Below are 23,761 nucleotides of genomic sequence, written 5' to 3'. Positions count from 1 at the left end.
GTATCTTTTCTGACAACAATGATATGAAACTAGAAATTAATTAAGAAAAAAGAAATATCTGCTATAAACAATCTAACTTTACACTGCAAGTAAACAAAAAAGAACAAACTAAGCCCAAAGCTGGCAGAAGAAAGGAAATAATAGAGCAGAAATCAATGTAATAGAGATCAGAAAAACTACAGAAAATATTAATGAAATTAGGGGATGATATTTTGAAAAGACAAAATTGACAAATCTTTAGCCAGACTAGGATAAAGAAAGGATCAAACAAATAAAATTATAAATGAAATAAGAGAAATTACAACTGATACCACAGAAACTCAAAGGATCTTAAGACTACTAGTAGTATCAATAAAATGCCAACACAAATGGAATAACCTAGAATACTTAAATTCCTGCAAACATTCAACCTACCAAAATTGAATAATGAAGAAACAGTAAATCTAAAAAGACCAGTTACAAGTCAGGAGACTGAATCAGTAATCAAAAACCTGCCAACAAAGAAAAGCCCAGGACCAGATTGTTTCACTGATGAATTCTACCAAACGTTTGAAGAATTAATGCGAATCCTTCTTAAACTTTCAAAAAATAAAGGGGGAGAGATTACTCCTAAACTCATTTTATGAGGCCAGCAGTGCCCTAAGTCCAAAGCCAAGAAAGGATTCTACAAGAAGAAAACTACAGATTAATGAATTTGGATAAAAAATTTCTCAATATAAGCAAATCTAATCCAAGAGCATATTAAAGGGATCACAACCATGAACAAGTAGGATATCCCCGGGATGCAAGGATACTTCAACATATCCAAATCATTAAGTGTGATACACCATATTAATAGAATGAAAGACAAAAATCATATGATTATCTCAATAAATTCAGAAAAGTATTTGACAAAATACAACATCCTTTCATATAAAAAAACACGAAAAAAATGGGTGCATAAGAAACATATCTCAACATATTAAAAGCTACATATGAAAAACTCATAGCAAACATCACACTTAATGGTGAAGGGTTGAAAGCTTTTCCTCTAAGATCAGCGAGAAGCAAAGGGATGCCCACTCTCACTACTCCTGTTCAACATAGTAGGGGAAGTACTAGCCAGAGCAATTAGGTAAGAAAATGAAATAAAAGGCATCCAAATCAGAAAGGAAAAAGTAAACTTGTTTTTGTTTGCAGATGACAGGATCTTGTAGATATAAAATCCTAAAGCCTCCACTAAAAAAAACAGTTTTTAAACTGTTTTAAAACCAATCACCAAATTTAGTAAAATAGCAGGATACAAAATAAACATACAAAAATCAGTTGTTTCTATACACTAATCACAAAACGTGAAAAATTTTCTTAGAAATTCCATTCACAACAGCATCAGAACAATAAAATACTTAGGAATAGATTTAACCAAAGAAGTGAAAGATCTGTACACCAAGACTCTAATGCAAGAAATGGAAGAAGACATAAATGGAAAGATATCCCATGTTCACAGATGAAGAGATTATTATTGTTAAAATGTCCATACTACCCAAAGCAATCTACAGGTTCAATGCAATCCCCAACAAAATTCCAATTGCATTTTTCACAGAAATAGAAAAAACAATCCTAAAATTCGTATGGAACCACAAAAGTTGCTGAATAGCCAAAGCTATCTTAAGGAAGAATAAAGTTGGAGGAATCACAGGTTTATTTCCCACTATACTGCAAAGCTATAGTAATCAAAACAGTATGGTACTTGCATAAAAACAGAGACCAATGGAAAAGAATCAAGAGCCCAGAAAAAAACCCTCACATGTTTAGTCAACTGCTTTTTTGACAAGGGAGCCAAGATTACTCAATGAAGAAAAGACAGTCTCTTCAATAAATGGTGCTGGGGAAACTGGATAACCACATACAGAACAATTAAGTTGAACCCTTATCATACATCACTAACAAAGGTAACTCAAAATGGACTAAAGACTTCAGAACTGAAACCATAGCAGTGCCTGGATGGCTCAGTCAGTCAAGCATCCGACTTCAGCTCAGGTCATGATCTCACCGTCTGGGAGTTTGAGCCCCACGCTGGGCTCTGTGCTGACAGCTCAGAGCCTGGAGCCTGCTTCAGATTCTATGTCTCTCTCTCTCTCTGCAACTCTCCCTCCCTCTCTCAAAAATAAAGATTTGAAAAATAAAACAATAATACTGTATTGCATACTTGGAAGTTGCTAAAAGAGATCTTAAGAGTTCTCACCACATACACATACATACATAGACATGGGTAATTAAGTAACTAACCTTATTGTGGTAAACATTTCACAATAACCTTAAACTTTCATAATGTTATGTGTCAATTATATCCCCATAAATCTGGGGAAAAAAGCCAATATCCCAAAGGAAACAGTAATATTAAGCTCTTCAGCCAACTTTATTTCCGATGAAAGTTTATTAGCTAAAAAGACTCAAGAAATATTATTTCATTGTTATAGAACATTAATTTAATATACACGAAAATGTGAACTGTAGAAGCACTATGTGAACAACATGTAAAAATCTAGTAAACCCAGTAATCTATAATCTTTGGGATGGTGTGTTAGGCTTAGGTTCCAAAACCACACAGTATCCAGAGGCTGATTCAAATATTCTCTGATACCTGAACAGAAGATTGACCAAATTCAGGAATTAGAATAATGCCACAACTGCCTTAAGAGAACTTTTTACACAAGACATTGCTAGAACACCTAAAAGGTTAGAGAGCAAGGACTTCACGAGAGTTACAGAATAGGTTGTGTGACTGTTTTTGCACATGCATACACTGACCTCTAGTTTGGGGAAGATACCAATAGCTATCAAAAATAAAATAATAATGATTGATCAACTGGCTTAGGTTACTTTGCAACCAATCTTCTATGTATGCGTGTACGCACGTGTTTTGTGTGTGTGTGTGTGTGTGTGTGTGTGTGTGTGTGTGTGTATAGAGTATGTAATGCTAACAGTACTGTAGGGAGATGTACTCTCCAAAATGCTGGGAAGCCAGAGTCATATTTATTACTGAAGATATCTTGAAATGAATTTTGTTTTATTCTCAAGGATCAGAATAGGGTTTTACTGATGTTAGGTGTGGCCAAGAACGTCTAAGATCTTAAAGTGTACATATACCCTTAAATGGAAATGCATAGATTGTTTGTATACATTCTTCCAAAAAGGTGACATTAGTTCCAGGTATAAAAAGATTACAGTATTAACAGCAAATAGACTTAGAGCTAGCAAGACAATACCTTGTGTAGACAATTGCACAGGCAGTTTATGGGACCATCAGGGACTCTAAAGGGCCAAGGGAAGCTACATTTAGATATATTACATCTATTCCTACTCCATGTGGCCACACCACTTCTAATAAGCTTATGTATGATTGACCAAATAGGGAACTTAAGCTAATCTTACAGCATGTGGTTTCTTCCCATAGATCCATGACCCACATAAAACACAAGTACTGATCATAGCAAACTTGTGTCAAATGTGCCATTTGTATTTATTTATACAGATTATAAGCTGTTACTATAGTTGAGCTCAATAAATATTAAACATAGCCCTTATATGCTTATACAGGTATATCCATATAATTTGAAGATGTAATGATTCAAATGGCCATTTCTAATATTGGTATATGGGAACCTCTGATTACAATTAGCAGAAGTAATTATAATATGAAAGAGGGTATTTTGGTCATTATTGGTAGGCTAGTAAAAACATAATGTCCTGTGTAAATATTTAAAAGAAGAGAAACTTGAAAAGGTATAAAAAATGACAGTGTTGGCAGTATACTGAAAATTAGATATAATTTCATAATTCCTTGGAAGATCCTATTTCTGCTTCTGCCACTGACTTGCAGAAAAATGACTAAGTCACTTAGCCTCTGTACATATCATGTGGTAAGAAAGATAATATTTTTGAAGTGCTAATGAATACAAATGAGAATTAATATTAAACTGTACTTCTGAATGTCCCTTTTGTCTTTATTTATTTGCAGATTTAGCATTCTGTATTTATTAGGGTAACCTCAGTTTCTCTCTCATCCTTATTAGAGTCTCTTACGCCATTTCTGATGCGAAACATCTCTGACAAGCAACACCTTTTGCACAGTTTAAAAGAACAAACCACTAGATTAAAATCAAACTTATTTGAACCAGCAACAAGAAAAGCAGTGTGCTATTTTATACTATACTTTCTTCTACCCATTGTAATTCACAAACTCACTATGTCAAAATCTTTTTATATTTACTCTTCAGACAGCTTTGTCTAGAATATTAATCTCTGAAACTAAACAACCATTTTTTCATGATTTTAAATGAATGAATTATAAAATGTCAATATGACAATCTCAAAACTAAAGCAAACATCTTCACAATGAAATAAGTCTTCCCAAAAGAAATGTAAGAGCCCAGAAAGTTGTTTTCCAAACAACTACTAAATTATGTACCATCTATATAAATCAGGTGACACTGAAATTGATGACTATAGCCATATTTCTTGCTATTATTATCTTCAATTATCAAGAAGAGCTTGGAACTATTATCAAATATTCCATAATACCAGGATAAAACAATAAAGGATAATATGTAAAGAATGTTTAATCCAGCCCTAAACTCAAATATTCATACATTTTAAAATTCACTTTGTCTCTATAGAATTTATAAAGTTTTTATTCATTTAGTTTTTGAGAGAGAGAGAGAGAGTGCATGTGAGTGAGAGACAGTGACAGAGAATCCCATGAGGTGCAGAGAGAGGGAGAGAGAGAGAGAGGGAGACATAGAAGGAGAGAAAATGCAGAAACCGGACTGGGGTTCAAGCTCACCTGGAGCAGGCCTCGAGCTCACCCAATGCGGGGCTTGAACTCACCAACCGTGAGATCATGACCTGAGCTGAGGTCGGATGCTTAACTGACTGAGCCACCCAGGCACTCCTCTATAGCATTAATACATGGAAAATAATTCAAACACAAAGTTTAAATTTTTTCAATTGAGTTAAGATTTCAGTATTTTTCTTATGTGACACCTTTCTCAAAGAATGATCCATTCTTGGGGTGCCTGGGTGGCTTAGTCGGTTAAGTGTCCAACTTCAGCTCAGGTCACGATCTCGCGGTCCGTGAGTTCGAGCCCCGCGTCGGGCTCTGGGCTGATGGCTCAGAGCCTGGAGCCTGCTTCCGATTCTGTGTCTCCCTCTCTCTCTGCCCCTCCCCAGTTCATGCTCTGTCTCTCTCTGTCCCAAAAATAAATAAACGTTAAAAAAAAATTAAAAAAAAAGAAAAAAAAGAATGATCCATTCTTCCCTAGAGACCTTTTAGGCAGTGATAATAACTAAAATTCCTACATTTTAAATAAAGCTTAAGATGGGGAGTTATAATTCCCATTTCTAAAAGCATATATATAATTCAGTAATGAGAACCAAATTATTAGGAATAAAGCCCATTCTATGCTTCCACTTAACCTAGTGTATTTAACTATTTTATCTCTGCAAAGACAGAGAGATCTATCAAATGTGATCATCTATCCCAATCAACTTTCTCCATAGTTTTGATCCTAGGCCCACAGAGGTTAAATAATTTTCTCAAGGTGAAGAGTTACTCTAAAGAACATGTAGGTTTCTGAATTTCAATCCATTGTGCTAAATATGTGACATAAGAAAATTCTTTCTATTAAAAACAATGGAAACAAGTATTCTGAGTTCTACAATAAGTATATAAGGTCATGCACTTTTTAGATTATTAACTACCATTAACTAAAACTAGATTATCAACTACCATTAGCTAAAATTACTATTTATTGATGAACTACTAATACAAAGGAGGTCTTCTCCATAAGCTTTTAAATCTCATTAAAAGCTTAATAATACTTCAAAATAGAGACTGTTACTGCCATTCTACAAGTGAAAAACCTGAAGATCAGAAAGACTGTAAATCTTTTTTAAGATCAGTTAGTAAGTAGTATACTTGAGGTTCAAATCCAAATCTGAGAAACTCACACTGCATTCATTTCACCAGACTATTCTTTCTAAATATGTTCAATCTCTTACTCATAAATCCCATTTCACTTCTAAATACAAGCTGCTTCAAGAAAGCAGACTGATGAAAATATGGAATAGGTGAACACAGTGTAACAAGTATAAAACAAGAGGAAATCAAAGGTATAAAGTAAGTATATAAAGACTTAAAGTAAACAAAAACATAAGAATGATTCAATAATTGGACACTGACTTACTTAAGAGCATGTTAATAACTCACATGCAACATGCATAACAGTTCAAAGATTAAGAGAGACAAGAGTTAAAAATGAGGACATCCTTAGTCACACAAACTTTTGATCGGCAAACTTTGTATAAAGGGCCAGATAGTAAACAGCTCAGGCTTTGTGGCTACATATGGCCTCTGTTGCATGTTCTCCTTGGAATTTACTTCTTCACCAACCATTTAAAAATGTAAAACCCTACAACCCAGTAATTGCACTACCAGATATTTATCCAAAGGAGACCAAAATGTTGATTCAAAGCGGCACATGCACTCTAATATTTATATCAGTGCTATCAACAATAGCTAAATGATGGAAAGAGCCTAAATGTCCGTCAGTTAATGAACAGATAAAGGAGATGTGGTATACATATACAATGGAATACTATTTGGAAACCAAAAAGAATGAAATCTTACTATTTGCAAGAATGTGGATGGAACGAGTGTATTATGCTAAGTGAAATAAGTCAGTCAGAGAAAGACAAATATCACAGGATTTCACTCATATGTGGAATTTAAGAAACAAATCAGATAAACATAGGGGAATGGAAGGAAACATAAGATAAAAACAGAGAGGGAGACAAACCATAATAAGACTCTTAAAGACAGGGGAGCCTGGGTCGCTCAGTCAGTTAGGTAACCGACTTTGGCTCAGGTCATGATCTCGCGGTTTGTGGGTTTGAGTCCTGCGTCCGGCTCTGTGCTGACAGCTCAGAGCCTGAAGCCTGCTTGGGATTCTGTGTGTGTCTCTCTCTCTGCCTCCTCTCCCCCACTCACACACATGCTTGCTCTCTCTCCCCCTCTCTCTCTCTCAAAGACAAAACATTTTAGGGGCACCTAGGTGGCCCAGTCAGTTAAGCATTTGACTTCGGCTCAGGGCATGATCTCACGGTTCATGGGTTCAAGCCCCGCACTGGGCTCTGTGCTAACAGCTCAGAGCCTGGAGCCTGCTTGGGATTCTGTGTCTCCCTCGCTCTCCGCCCCTTCCCCGCTCACATCTGTCTCTGTCCCTCTCTCAAAAATAAATAAACATTAGAAAAAATTTTTTAATAAATGAAACATTTTTAAAAGAAGAGAAAGACTCTTAAAGACAGAGAACAAACTGAAGGTTGTTAGAGGGGAAGTAGGCAGAGGATTGGGCTAAATGGGTGATGGGCGTAAAGAGGGCACTTGTTGGGATGAGCACTGGGTGTTATATGCAAGTGATGAATCACTGGGTTCTACTCCAGAAATCAATATATACTGTATGTTAACAAACTTGAATTTAAATAAATAAATTTAAAAGAGAGAGAGAGAGAGAGAGAGAGAGAGAGAGAGAGAGAGGTGGAGAGGGAGCCATACAAGTGTTCAAAATAAATAAAAAATAAATAAATAAAAATGTAAAACCATTCTTTGCTTGGGAGCCATTAAAGAAAACAACAACAACAAAGAGGTGGGGAGGGCTGGATTTTCCATTAGGCCTAGTTTGCCATTTAAAGCCAAGCACACACACACACAAAACCCCAGAGAGCCAACCATCTTCAGCAAGTGAGCTACTGTAAGGATCACTGGTAAAAAGGTAGCCAAATTTAATTCACACTTGAATAGTCTGTGACTATTCATATGAAAGCTATACTTACTTGTTTGTGTTCAACTGTTGACTACTTCTGGTTGTTTTTTAATCTATATTTTGAAAACTGAATTAAAAAGTATTCATCAAAAATATCTGTTTCCAAATCAACAGTGATAACTTGTCCTTAGATGAACAAAAGGATAAACCATCCACAATGGGAACTTTCTGCATTTATACTTAATTTAAATCAATGCCCATGTTTAAAAGATTACATATGTATACATATAATTACACGAAAAACCCAACACTACAATAAAGGCAAATTCAAAATAATCATATACATAGCGTAGTAACGTAAAGTACCTTTTATCATCCTACTCTTGCCACATTCAATCACTCTCAGTTGGACATAAGGAAAAAAGTTTCCCATTTAGAAATTAAGCAACATACTCTTAAATCACCTGTGGGTCAAAGAAAAAAATAACAATAGAAATTTGAAAATATTTTTAAAAATTTTAATTATTTTAATTACAATTAAGATAGGACATTGTCAAAACTTATGGGATGCAACTTAAAATTGGTGCTTAGAGAGAAATTTAAAGTTCACCAGGCATATATCAGAAAAGAAGCAAGGTTTAAAATCAATGACATAAAATTCTTTCTGAAAAAGCTTTAAAAACAATAGCAAAAAAAAAAAAAACCCACAAAAAATAGAGGATGTAAGAAATTATCAAACTAAGTAGAAATCAATAGAAAAAAAACCAAATATATCATTAGAGAAAAAAGCAAAACAAAACAAAAACAACCAGACTCATTCTTGGAAATGGTAAATGAAAATGATAAACTTTTAGCAAGATAAAAGGAGTAAACAAAAATAATCAGTATCAGGAATGAAAAGAAGGACATTACTACAGGTACCACAGGTGTGGAGAACAATATTAAAAAGTCATTATGAACAACTTTATGTTAATACATTTGAAAATGTTGATAAAATGTACACATTCCTTGAAAAATACATCTTACCAAAACTGACATAAGAAAAAATAGAAAATATCAAGAGTCCAATTTCTATTAAAAAGATCAGATCCAGTATTTAAAACCTTCCCATGTCCTCTTTCACTCCCAACTCAACCCTTGCACACCCCTCAAAAGACTCTAGACCCAGAGGGCTTTGCTGGTAGAATTCTAACAAAGATTTAAAATAGAATGAATACCAACTTTATACAAAACCTTCCAGAGAATAGAACTTCCCTGCATAACCTTGCTACCAAAACCCAAAAGGCATTGTAAGAAGGAAAAACTACAGGTATACATGTCTTGTTTAACATAGAAAAAAATTCTGAAATAAAACACTGGCAAATTTAATCCAGCAATATATAAAAAGGCTAGTAAAAATTCCAGGGAGAAAGCATTTGTTTGTCAGACTGGAAAGGCTAGGAATCTTGACCACAAATCTCATTAAAATATTCTCACACAGGGAAGCAACAGTTTCCCTAAGGAAAAATAAGATACTCTTAATTGCATAAGGAATAATGGATGCAGGGTTGCAAAAATGAAAACCACATACATAAGGGAAGGTTACAAGTAGATGGCAGGTGCTCCATACATTCCAACCCATTCACTTGTTCTAGGAATATAAGTATACTCTTTACATGAGAGATGAACAGTTACAGAGATGAGAGCCTAGAGCAAATTTTCCAATCAACCAACAGGAACAAAGACATCCCTACTTTCTAATACCAACTTCTTGAACAGAAGTAAGATATGACCTATGAAACACCCCATCAGTTTCCTTTCTACCCATGTCAATGTTCCACACTTCTGCTGTCTCAGTCAAATTTTCCACCAGAAGAGTCATGCTTTGGCTCTAATCCATCTGGGAAAATTACTGCATAGCTCAGAAAAACAGATAATCCCTAAATTAATTATACATTCTTTGTGGTTTGTAAATGTATAGTTTACAGCTAGCATCTAAATTCCAGAAGAAATTTCTTCTGTTTTCCTGAATCAAACAAACAACCTTATTAGTAGGTCACAAAGTCACATTTGAATTTTCTTTAAGTTGTAATCTCAAAAATAAATGGACCTAGAACAAAAATGAATTAAGTTAAAAGGAAAGCTGTCAATTAAGTACTCTTTAGATTTTACAAGTTCTGTCCAGTTGCAACATCTGGCCTACTTATGGTGCACTGCTCAAGGGCTTTTGAACAAGTTTCAATAATTTTCTAGGTATTTTCTGCTAAATGTCAACCATGACTGAGAGGCAATGTGGCAGATTCAAATTCCAAGAAGCAAAAATTCTGTGAACCGACAGTAATTTCATATTATTAAAGGTTGAGATAAAACAAACATGAAGCATGTAAAGGCATTCCTATAGAATGGCAGGCTAAGAAAGTGATGATCTCTAAGTTTTTAAAAGAAAGACTATGACATATTTACCTAACATGCTGGCAATTAACAAGTAAGAAAGCCATGTCTGCAGAAAGACAAGTAAGAGCACAGAGAAAACATGGGAAAATAAGCAGATGTACATTGGTTCCCAAACCAAAAAATTCAATCATTAATTTAATCTAGGTCAGTATCACCTCATGTGTAGATTAATACTATGTTTCCTAGTTAATTTCATTCCAATGAGGCACATGCCCCAAATTCACCTGAAAATCTAAATCTTACTCAACCATTTTCAATGTGTCATTCCTCTGCTAAAAATCCAACCATACCTCCCTATTACTACCAACAAAGTCTAAACTAAACTCACATCGTGTCAGAACCACGATGATTTGACTTACTCTAGTACTTCTGGAAAGGAGAATTGTGGGTTAAATATGGCTACACATTCTTTGCAGTTCCTCTTTCTCTGCCCTGAATATGGAGTGTCCCTTTCACTTGCATACACTAGTAGAAGGTGGCAGAAGGGACACTGTGTGACTTTGGATACTTGGCCTTTTTCTGCTCTTGCCCTCTTGGAACACTACTATGTAAGACACCTGGACTATCCTGCTGGAAAAGCTACATGGAAGGGAGCAACTGACGACCCCAGCTAATGAGTGAGGTCATCTGGACTGCCTTACCACAATGTAGAAACCACAAGAGCAACCCCAGATTAGAAAGACAACCCAGTTGAGGACAACTTAATGAAATTTTGTTTTAAGTCACTGGGTTTTTACTTTATCTTATATTACATATATGTTTGTGCGTGTGTGTGTGTGTGTGTGTGTGTGTGTATACACATAATTTTACGTTGTATATAAACCCAATTTTTAAAAAGAATGCAGTAAGAAAACAAACTTTAATACAAAACCTCAGCTTTTAAAAAATAGGTAACAAATGTGAACAGACACCTCACAGAAGAATGGCAATTAAGCACATGAAAAAAATGTTCAACATCATTAGCCATGATAGAAATGCAAACTGAGGGGCAGCTGGGTAGCTCAGTCCATGGAGCATCAGACTCTTGATTTTGGCTGAGGTCATGATCTCATAGGTCATAAGTTCGGCCTGCATCAGGCTTTGCACTGAGAGCACAGAGCCTGCTTGCGATTCTTCCTCTTTCCCCTTCTCTCTGCCCCTCCCCCACTAGTGCTCTGTATCTCTCTCAAAATAAATAAACATTGGGGCGCCTGGGTGGCTCAGTCGGTTAAGCGTCCAACTTCGGCTCAGGTCAGGATCTCGTGGTCTGCAAGTTCGAGCCCCGCGTCGGGCTCTGGGCTGATGGCTCAGAGCCTGGAGCTTGCTTCCGATTCTGTGTCTCCCTCTCTCTCTGCCCCTCCCCTGTTCATGCTGTGTCTCTCTCTGTCTCAAAAATAAATAAACGTTAAAAAAATTTAAAAAATAAATAAATAAATAAATAAATGAACATTAAAGAAAAAAAAAAGAAATGCAAGTTGAAGCTACAGTGAGATAATACTACATTTCTGTTAAAACAGCTAAAATAAAAATAACTAACAATAGCAAGTGCTAAAAGTGAGAGCAACTGGAACTCCCAAGCATTGTTGGTAAGAATGCAAAACAATGCAGATAAACTGAAAAACATTTGGGCAACTTCTTAAAAAATTAAAAATGCACTCAAATGACCCAGCCACCCCACTCCTAGATATGTACCCGAGAGAAATAAAAACTTATGTTCCTGCAAAGAGCTATAGAGCAAATGTTATAACAGCTTTGTTCATAATTGTCCAAAAACAAAAACAACCCTAACATCCTTTAACTGGTCAATACATAAAAAAAAAAAAAAAAAGACAACAATACTGTGATACATCAATACTGTCGAATACTACTCAGTATTAAAAAGGAATTAAGGGGCACCTGGGTGGCTCAGTCGGTTGAGCGTCTGACTTTGGCTCAGGTCATGATTTCACAACTCTGTGAGTTCGAGCCCCACACCGGGCTCTGTGCTGATGGCTCGGAGCCTGGAGCCTGCTTCAGATTCTGTGTCTCCCTCTTTCTGTGCCCCTAACCCACTCGCATTCTGTCTCTGTCTCTCTCAAAAATAAATAAACATTAGAAAAAAAAAAATTTTTTTTTAAATAAAAAAATAAAAAGGAATTAAAATAATACTCAGGAGAAAGAAAAAAAACTACCAATACACACAATAACATTAATGAATCCCAAGTACATTATACTAAATGAAAAAAAAAAAAGATACAGGGGCGCCTGGGTGGCTCAGTCGGTTAAGCATCCGACTTCGGCTCTGGTCATGATCTCACAGTCCGTGAGTTCGATCCCCGCGTCAGGCTCTATGCTGACAGCTCAGAGCCTGGAGGCTGCTTCAGATTCTGTGTCTCCCTCTCTCTCTGACCCTCCCCTGTTCATGCTCTGTGTCTCTCTGTCTCAAAAATAAATAAACATTTTTAAAAAATTTTTTTAAAAAAAGATACAAAAGGAGACAAACCACATTATTCTACTTAGGAACAGAATAAAATGCAGGAGAGAAAACAGATCAGTGGGTATTAGGGACAGAAGGTAAGGCTAGAATTTGACCACAAATGGGCACAACAGAATTCTGGTGGGAGGTAGAATTCTTCTATAATTTGATTGTGGTGGTAGTTACACAACTGTAAGTATTTGCCACAATTCATACACCTATGTGCTAAAAAAAAAAAAAAAAAAAAATTTAATGTATAAAAATTATTCATCAATAAGTCAGTATTAGACACACACACACACACACACACACACCCCAACCTCCCAAACTTTGTGCATAAACATTTGTATCCCTCAGAATAATGATTTTTAAATTATTTTCCTAAATATGTAGTACAATCAACAAAATTATCAAATTCTAGCTGAAGAACTGGTTAGATGTTTTTAAAACTAGTGTCCTAAATCTGAAAAATTGTAATTTCAAGCTTCTGAGTTGCTTTCCAAACCCAATCCATATGCCTCATCTGAAAGAAATGACCTAGTTTTACAGACATATGAATTACTCCTTTTTGGTCTAGCTTATGAACACATTTTTTTTTTTTTTTAATAAGAAAAAGACATAGCAAATTGGGTACAAAATGTTACAATGAGAGGGGGAAAAAACACCAACACCAGTAGCACATCTACTGTTCTTCCTTTCATGCCAGGGTTTCTAAAATGGAATCCCTCTAGCTAAAACACAAATGTCCCTACCCGTAAAGTTGATGGAAAGACCTGAGGAGGTTTTTGTCCCTAATGAGGGAAAATAATTACTTATTTATTTTCCTAAAATTACAGCTCTCTCTATAAAAACTAACTCAAACCGTGTTTTCAGATTATATTTACAATATTAAAGCATGACGTACTGTCTCAGCTCTTAGTTGTCTCTACATTTGAACACAGTAGTTGAGAATTTAATTTCAACACAAATGAATATAAATAAAGTGGCTTACAAAAACCCAAAGATCACTCCACAGAAGAAACAACTATTATTAGAGGCAAGCTTTCTTTCATACAACACAAACAAAATACTTGGCAGTCAGAAATAAACCAACTGAAGTATCAGTATTGAAGTTGGAATGAGGAGAAAAACAATCAATTACTTACGAGCCTAAATTGTTAAGAAGCAAAATCTTTTCCGAGGAGCAATGATTCCCAGGATGTAGAATAAGATTTTACTACAATCAAAGCATATCCCAAATTAGCCCAGCATCTACTCTTGGCGATCTCCTACATGAGATTTTAGTTGAGATTTCTGAATCAGTGACTTCTCTCTGGTTTCTATTCGCAGAGGCAACACATTTCATCAGAGTCCAGACTTTCAGGTCATACTGCTAGGAAGCAAAGTAAGCTCCACCACTTGTGGAAAGTATAACTTTGGGAAAAATTAAATTACTTAATATCCCTTTCATACCTCATCTGTAAAATGGTTATAAAAATAGTACCAGCATCTCATAAAGAAATTTATGAAATTTAATGAGATAATCCACGCAAAGCCCTTGGTGCAGTACCTGGCACATGATAAACTTGATAAATGATAGCTATTATTATTAACCTCTAAATTATCAACCTTTGGGGCGCCTGGGTGGCTCAGTCGGTTAAGCGTCCGACTTCGGCTCAGGTCATGATCTCACGGTCCGTGGGTTCAGCCCCGCGTCGGGCTCTGTGCTGACAGCTCAGAGCCTGGAGCCTGTTTCGGATTCTGTGTCTCCTTCTCTCTGTGACCCTCCCCCGTTCATGCTCTGTCTCTCTCTGTCTCAAAAATAAATAAACGTTAAAAAAAAAAATTTAAAAAAATAAAATAAAATAAATTATCAACCTTTGATTCTCATAACAAATGACTGAGTAAGACTCTATTGAGGGATCACCTTCTCCATGATACTCCCAGGCTCCCGCCCAAAAGGAAATAAAAGCATATATAAATGCAAGAAGTTCTCTGTCCACTTTCTAATCCCTAATTACTTTGTATTTTACCGCATGGTACTACTTCTACAAATGACAGGAATAATTTTTCATTCATTGTATAAAATTCTTAAAACCTAGCATTTTCTTCCATAGAACATAAAAGGACCAAAAATAATATTATGGTGAAGAAAAAAGTTGAGAGAAAGAAGTGAGTTCCAAAGAAAGTGCACGAGCAGTGGCAGTGGGGAGGTAGGGGAATCAGAGAACCATAGAAGTCTTCCCTCAAGCTCCAAAAGCATGTGACTCTGCCAACTACATTCTTTTTTCACAGACTGCTACTCAGCTTCCACACCCTAGCATTCTCCCTCTCTCCTTCCCCATCTGCTCTGAAGGCTCTATGCACAGTAGGATGCTTTCACCTTCTACTCCTCAATGTATCTTTCTCAAAAGGGAATGAATTCTGTCCTCTTTTTCTCTACACTACCTCTCTTAGGGTCAATTACCAACTCTAGAGTAATGACTCTTCATCTCAAATCTTCAAATTCTAGCTTGAGAGACAGCAGGCACTAAACACATAATCACCTTCATATATAAAGCAGAGGAACTAGAATTTAGGAATTATTTGTTCCCTGAAAATACAAGATTTTGTATTTCCTAACAGGTGATGCCTTCCAACATACATGGCACATTTTTTAATAGACTAGAAGCAGTAACAATAACAATTCCCTAGGTTCCAGATCCAGTTGTTTTATTTAATGATGAATTTTTGTTTCTTCATTTTAATAAGTTATATTTAGACTGACTCAGCCTCCCAATTATTATAAATGTCATTGTTATAGTCCATATAATAAAAATTTTAATATGTGCTAATTTAAATCATACAAAGTTTGTATTTAATGTATCAAAATTATTCAAAATGCTGAAGACAACTATAAATGAAGTATAAAAACATAAATTAAATGGCATGGTTTTTCTATATTAAAATCTATGTGCAAAATAAGTTTTGATACTATGAAGAAATTCTCTATTTATATAGAATTGGTATAAAAAGTATCTCACTAAAATATTTAAATTTTTACAAAAACAGTTTAAAAAAATCATTAAGTATTTTTTAATCGATGAATGAAGCCCTGAAACTAAAAACAAAGTACAATACTTCATCATTCTTCCTTCATTTTCAGAACCTACCGGAGAGATTCAGCCATTCGCCTCAAATCTTCATTTTGCTGTTTTAAGCGTTCAAGCTTTGCCAGAATCTTGGACAGTTCTCGGCTAGAGTGATCAGGGTGGTCATTATCTCGTACCAAGTGACCACCTATATAAAACAGCAAGGTCCCCCAGGCAAAAAGAATGAGCATAATCCAACGCCAGGAACCAGTCCATGGCCGCATTTTCAGATTTTCAACTCACTCCCCTGGCTTCCCGGAGCTCAAAGAATTGGAAACATCTTAAGTCTGTTTGTAGCTAGTGCATAAGCAGTAGCCTTTTGTTGTTTCAACACATCATGCTTCAGAGAATTTGTGTCTCTGGTAGTCCTGTAGTGAATCTTTCAAGGAGATCCTCCTGGTGGTATGAGTAAGAAGCTTTACTGTCTTGTGCTTCATGGACTCTACATGCTGTGGAAAGAGTAAGAAACGTATTTAAATTATTTAGGATATGGTAAATAGCATATGCTGAGATTCATGGAGTTGGAGGAAACACTCTGGTGTTGACTGGCAGATAACCTAACTGCCTAATAATAAGTAAAAGGCAAAAGCTTTCATATTTGCCTATTAAATCAACTATGTATATATACTAGGGCTCTACCAGATTAATTAATTAGCTCTAAGCTTGAAAGTCCTCTAAGTGCCATCATCACTTTTCCTTCATACATCATTGTCAATAGATCATATATGGAGATCAAAAGACTGTATCTTTGAATAAGCAATCAAAACCAAACAAAATGTATTCAACTACATATTTTGGTCTAATGTTTCCATTAACTCAAACAGAAACATGTTCTCTGTATGAGTGAATTCATTCCTGTAAGATCTTGACTCCATCCCCCTCCATCTCACTACTCAACTGCCTTTATACTACTTAACCCTGCAGGTGACAGGCAGAGTGTCACTGATAAATTCTAAAAGTGATGTGTATGTTAGCTAATAAGCAAAGGTTATCACAGCCATTAAGTAGCAGGTAACCACTCCATATATCACAAGCAAAGGCTCATAAAGATTAGGCTAGATTATCCGTTCCTCAATTTATTAAAAAATACCAATAATTGCAACATAAGCCTATACCAATTATATCTTAGTCACTGTGCATCTTAATTATAAGTGCACATACTTTCTCAGGCGTGGCTGTGGGTTTCATTTGTCACTTTATCATCTGGCTTAGAATCCCCTTTAGAAACAAAACAGTTTTTTCCCCAAGAAAAAAATTATAGGCAGATCAAAGATCAGTCATATGATGCCTACTTTTCATGCTATATAGAAAAATACAGGTATTCAGGGTTTCCTAGTTAAAAAGCAAATTAAAAAATGAATCCACTGATGGTTTAAGGTATGGATTTAATTCAGTAAGTCAACAAAAGAAGCTATTAAATCTGAGTTAATAATATTGTGGGTGACAATATATGCAACATTGTAAATTGTTGTTATACCATATGCTGAATCCATAATATAGTCTAGTTAATTCCAAACTATACCAATAAGATATTAATTTTTTTAATCTTTCCCTTCATAGCAAAAGTTAACTTAGAAACATAACTGTGATAAACAAAAGAGAAGATAGCTTTCTAAAGACATCATTTAAATAACAATAAAAAGATGTGTTATGACATTTTATTAAAATTACAATTAAAAATTATAATTTTTCAAAGCCAGCAAAACTATAATAACTCAAATAGAAACAGAAGTCTACAGAAACATAAATCTTGTTACATAAAATACCTTAAATTCTTATAAACCATCATCAAAAATAACCAAAATATTAAATTACCACATTTTACAATGTAGTAATATTGACATTACAGAAGTTGTAAAAACTCATCAAAAATTGTTTTAGGAGATGGGGCACCTGGGTGGCTCAGTTGGTTAAGCATCCGACTTCAGATCAGGTCATGATCTCACAGTTCGTGGGTTCGAGCCCCATGTTAGGCTCCATGCTGACATCTCAGAGCCTGGAGCCTTCTTCAGATTCTGTGTGTCTCTCTCTGCCCCTCCCCTACTCATGCTCTGTCTCTCTCTCTCTCAAAAATAAATAAAAGCTTTTTAAAAAAATTGTTGTAGGAGCAAAACATGGTCATTTTCTTAATAGCATCATTTGCACTTTTCTTTTAAGTTTATTTATTTATTTTGAGAGAGCGCACGAGCATGTAAGCGTGAGTGGGGGAGAGGCAGAGAGAGAGGGAGAGAGAATCCCAAGCAGGTTCCATTATGTCAACCCAGAGCCTGATGCGGGGCTCAATCTCGGGAACCATAAGATCATGATCTGAGCCAAAATCAAAAGCTGGATGCTTAACTGACACAGCCATCCAGGCACCCCTGCATTCTGTTTTTGGAAGAGAAAGCTTCCCAATTTTATTGTTCTTGGCTAGTATTTAAACATTAAATCAGAAAAAACATGCCAAGCTGAACATCAAGTAGTTTTCTATGTAATTTTCCTTAGCATGGCTTAAAAGTTGGTATAGAATTTTTTGCCCTATCCATAATGAATGCCTGCTTCCTTACTGTGTTTACTGCCTATTGTTTGAACTATGAACTATGTCTGTTAAAATGTAAACTCCATGATATTTCTCCATTTTGTTCACTGATGTATTCTAAGTACTTAGAGCAGTATTTGACCCTTAGTAGGTACTAATAAAATTTTTGGATAAATAAGTGAATGAGTGAAGGATATCATACATGACGTATGGTAGTAGGATATATTACACAATTCATGCACATTAGCCTCAGGTGCCATTTTATACTCCACTTAAGAAAGCGAATCTGAATGTAGAAAGTAAGACAGTGCTATTATGAGGAAAACAGTTCAAAAATAAAAGACATCCATAAGCTTTAGGATTTATTATTATCAACACATGTCTCACAAGACGCCCTCAAATATTTAAAATATATTGGTCTACGGGGCACCTGGGTGGCTCAGACAGTCAAGCATCCAACTTCGGCTCAGGTCATGATCTTGCGGTCTGTGAGCTCGAGCCCCGCGTTGGGCTCTGTGCTGACAGCTCAGAGCCTGGAGCCTGCCTTGGATTCTGTGTCTCCCTCTCTCTCTGCCCCTCCCCTGCTTACACTTCTATCTGTCTCTCTTTCTCTCAAAAGTAAATAAATATTAAAAAAATTACAATATATTGGTCTAAAAGGCCATAACATCAACTTATGGTTACCTTTCAAACATGAGAAAATGATTTTCTCAATATTAGTGAAAATATTTCAAATTTATTAGTAAGAAAGATTTCAACATTAACTACATGAGCTAATTTCTGACTAAAATTTGTATAGTAGTGTTTGTTGAGATTTCTTCTAGGAGTGGGTTAAGTATTTATTAATTCATTCTTATTTGAGATTCACATACCACCTTTCATCTGCAGAATATATATATATATATTTTTTTTTTCAGAATATTAAGTGGATTGAAATGTGTCAGGCTTCCTTACACAAATTTATTTAATTAGTGATACCACTTTTTTTTTTAAGGTAATGGGTATTTAAATGATTTTTTTTTTTTTTTTTGTATTTACAGAGATTCTTTGGGTTACATTTGCTTAATGTCTCTGAAACAAAAAAATATATATGTAATTTTTCAAAGTAATTTCTTGAATCTGAAAGCTAAAGTATATAATCAGTAAAACTGAGAGCTTTAATAAAGTTGCTCTGAGGCTTAGATGGCGTTAATATATAATGCACTTACTATAATGCTGGGCCCATAAGAGGTGCTCAATAAAAGGTAATACTATTTTAATGCTGATACAATATGGAGATTAAAAAATATGGGTACTAGAATAGGCAAAGCCTAGAAGGCAAAGCCTAGACTAGGGTGTTGTTCTGCTATATCACAGCTAGGTAACCTTACTGAAGTTCAATTTCTTTTTCTGTAAAATGGATATAATACATACTACCTCTCCCACAGAATACTAAAAGAGGCGTAGACAAAATAATCTTGGGAAGCAGTTAGCATATCACTAGTGAATTTTTCTTATGCTACATATGTTAATGCTGTTACATTATTTTAGACTCATTTATAATATTTTGTATAATTTATATACCATATATTATTATAGGCAGTTTCTAAAATAGCTGCCAATGATCCCGGTGTCCTGTATTCATGCCCTGTGTAATCTCCACCTCCTGAATGTGGGCTGGACCTAGTGACTTACTTCTTAGATAGAATACAGCAAAGTGATATGATTTCACTTCTGAGATAAGTTTACAAAACACTGATATTTCTTTCTTGCTCACATTCTCTCTTCTTGTTTACTTTGATGCTGCCATTTGAAAAGGCCCATGTGGAATGGAACTGAATCTGCCAACGACCACATGAGTATGCCTGGAAATGGATCCTGCACCTGTCAAACTTTGATGTGACTACAGCTTGGTTCACATTTTGATTTCAGGCTTTTGAAAGACCATAAGCCAGATGATCTAGCTAAGCCATGCCCAGATTCTTGGCCAGCAGATAATAACTGTTTTAAACCACTCAGTCTTAGGGCAATTTGTTATGTAACAATAGATAATTAATATACATGCCAACTTCCTACTGGGGCTGAATGCCTGGTCTTCAGTTCATGTGTTATTCTTTCTGTTCACAGCAAGTTGTCCAAAGTCTAAGGCACGGAGTAGGCATTCCAGATACCAGACAGAATTGAATCTTAATCACATTTTCTTATATATCCTGCTAACACATCTTACAAATACCATAAAAGTTAAACTCAATTTATAGCTTAGTTTTATACCATACTAAAAGTGTAAAGGCCATTTTTCTTAATGTTTGCTAAACAGAGTTCCACTTCCAACAATGTCAGAATAACTAGTACTAGATTTGCCCTCACACGTAAACAACTAGAAAACCTAAATATTCAGAAAAACTGTTTTCAGAGATTGGGCAATGGTCGGGCAAGACTGTGATGCCTGAGATGAGATTAACAATCAAAGGTAAGCCCTATAATTACTCCAGCTTTCTGCCTAAAATTTACTGAACACCCCCACAAAAGGGGAGAACCCAGGCAAAGCACAGCTATCTTCCTGAGGTGATAAGATAGAGACTACAGTTTAAAAGTCTAAGGGGAGAGGATCTACAAGTCAGTATATTAAAGAGGAGGGACTTGCCCAGAGAAAAGGATCCAAAAATTGGCATAAGTGATCCTTTAGTCTTTGGCTAGATACTAAGCTCTACATGCAGAAGTCTCACAAGGCTGGCAAAGAACAATTATCAAGGAAAGAAAAATCAAATACTAGGTAACTGAAAAATGAACATCTCTCAGAGATCGTATAAAGGGGGAAACCTAGGAGTCCCACCCAAAGAAAATGAAAATGCCACATAGAAAATCTAGGGCATTCAGCAGAAAGCCAAGAAATAAAACATCTTAGAAGTTAAAGTTAAGTAAGCCGTAGAGTAGGGATCAGAAAATTGTCTCTAAAGAGCAAGATAATAAATATCACAAGCTATGTGCAACACATACAGTCTCTACCATATATTTTTGTTTTTATTTTTTATTTCTTTATAGCCCTTTAAGAATGTAAAATCCAATTTTAGCTAAAAAGCTATACAAAAACACTCTGTCGACCAGCTTTAGCTCATGAGTCAAAAGTTTAATGACTCCAGCCATAGAATAAAGATTAGGCTGACAAAAGCTATAACAAAACTTAAAAACAAGCTACAAAAGGACCAAGGTGATCCAAAAGTAAATTAAATGTCTATCAAATTCTTTCAAGAAAGACAACAAAATACAGTCAACAATATAAAGTTCACACTCTCCAACAACTAATCAAAAATTACAAAGAACACTGAGAGAGATCATCTTGTGATGCAGGCATCCAATGACATGCTAAAGGCTAAGGATGTACTAGAATATTGAGCAAACAATCTTGGCACTCCAAGTCCCCACACCAAGAATAAGGTAGCAGCATTCGACTACTCCAAGAGTTTTAAGTCTCTGATTCAGTGAAGGGAACAACTGCAAAAACAACAATTCAATCACTGACTGGAATGACCCCATCCCCCTCCATACATAAACAAACAGCCTCAAAGAAGAAATTTGCCCATTTCTGGGCATAACCATTCACCTCAGTCTTTACTGCTCTGTCCTTAAAATGTCTGGCATGCAACATAAATCATGAGACATAAAAAAAAAAAAAAAAAGCAAGATGTAACAAACCATTTTCAAGAGATAAAGCAAACACCAGAACCAGAATCATAAATGAACTAGATGTTAGAACTACCAGACAGAAAATTTAGAATAATTATAACTAAACATTAAAAAATCTGTGATAAATGTGGACAACATACATGAATTAATGGATTCAGCAGATGAAATACCAAATAAACAAAAATAAAATATCAGAGGACCTTAAACAGGCCTATAAGAAAACTGGACAAAAGTGAAAACGCATCAGTGAACATGACAAGAGGTCACAGATATTATACAAAATAAAACCTGAAGAGGAAAAAAAGACTGGGAAAAAAAGGAACTCAAAAGCTGTGGGAGGATGATCTGAAACATACGTAACTGGAGCTGCAGAGAGGATAAAAAATGAGGCAAAAAATACATTTTAAAAGATGTTAGCTGAGAATTTTCTAAAATGAATGAATGATAAACCACAAATCTAAGAAATGAAGAAAACTGCTGGAAGGATAAATTTAAAAGGTAGGCAAAGCTGCTGAAAAACAAAGATAGAAAACCTTGCAGGTAGCTAGGGAAAAAACATACAGATAAAGAATAAGAACATACTTCTTATGAAAAACAATGTCAACCAGAAGACAATGGAGCAACGTCTTTAAAATACTGGGTAGGGAGGGGGCGCCTGGGTGGCTCAGTTGGTTAAGAGTCTGACTTCAGGTCAGGTCATGATCTCACAGCTAATTAGTTGAGTCCCGCATCGGGCTCTGTGCTGACAGCTCAGAGCCTAGAGCCTGCTTCAGGTTCCGCCTCTCCCTCTCTCTGCCCCTCCCCAGCTCACACTCTGTCTCTCTATCTCTGTCTCTCTCTCTCAAAAATAAATGTTAAAAACATTAAAAAAAAAAAAAATACTGGGTGGGGAGAATGGGAGTGGGGAGAAGGTCAACTTACAACCAGTGAAAATATCTTCCAAAAGTTAGTTGTTTCCAGGAGAAGAAAAGGGGGGAGAGGGTGCTGAAAAATACTCTGTGCCAGCAAAACTGCACTACATATAAAAAGTTAAATGAAGTCTTTCAAGTAGGAGGAGGAGGATACTATGTAGAAATAATGGATCTACACAAAGAAAAAAATAGCACCAAAAATGGTAAAATCTAAAGAAAGTAACGACATATTTTCCCTTAACTTAATAACAATAAATAGCTAATTCACAAATGGCAATAATGTATCACTAGGTTTACAAATCTGTAGAATATATGACAAAACACAAAAGGAGAGGAGGGAGGAAATGGGAGTGCACTGTAGTAAAGTTCTCACTATATATTAGACTGAGAACTTAAAAATGTATATTGTAAGCCCTAGAGCTGCACTGTCTGCTTCAATTGTCACTAGCCACATGCAATTATTTAAATTAGAATGGAAAGCCTGGGTGGTTCAGTCGATTGAGCTGCAGACTTCAGCTCAAGTCATGATCTCACGGGTTCGTGAGTTCGAGACCCACATCAGGCTCACTGCTGTCAACGCAAAGCCCACTTTAGATCTCTATCCTCCTCTCTCTCTGCCCCTCCCCTGCTCAGTGTTCTCTCTCTCAAAAATAAATAAAACATTAAAAAATTTTTACATTAGAATTAAAATTATAAATGTATCCTCAGTCATAATTCAATCGTTCAATAGCCACTTGTGCCTATGGCTACCACTGTGAATGGTACAGATTTGGAACACTTCCATCATCTCATTAAGTATCAGCCAGGATTCTTCCAGAGCAACAAATAATTTAGAAAATAAAAATAAGTATGAAAAATCCCATAGTGGAGACAAAATTTTTTAAAAAGTG

The 23,761-nt window shown here is 35.6% G+C and overlaps 1 protein-coding gene across 11 annotated transcripts in view; it reads right to left on the bottom strand.

Moving 5' to 3' along the window:
• FUT8 (fucosyltransferase 8) overlaps nucleotides 1-23,761 on the bottom strand; it is a 310,024-nt gene that overhangs the window by 142,003 nt on the left and 144,260 nt on the right. For all 11 annotated transcript variants that reach the window (XM_042943536.1, XM_042943535.1, XM_042943537.1 and 8 more), the window contains one exon: nucleotides 15,801-16,228. In XM_042943536.1, coding sequence (XP_042799470.1) covers nucleotides 15,801-16,003 — 203 coding nt within the window. In that variant the 5' untranslated portion in view covers nucleotides 16,004-16,228. The remainder of the gene's footprint in view (nucleotides 1-15,800; nucleotides 16,229-23,761) is intronic.

Source organism: Panthera leo, chromosome B3 (assembly GCF_018350215.1).
Source record: "Panthera leo isolate Ple1 chromosome B3, P.leo_Ple1_pat1.1, whole genome shotgun sequence".
In the NCBI taxonomy this organism is placed as follows: Eukaryota; Metazoa; Chordata; class Mammalia; order Carnivora; family Felidae; genus Panthera; species Panthera leo.
The sequence above is the reverse complement of the archived record's forward strand: the minus strand, read 5'-3'. Positions and strand labels throughout refer to the sequence as shown.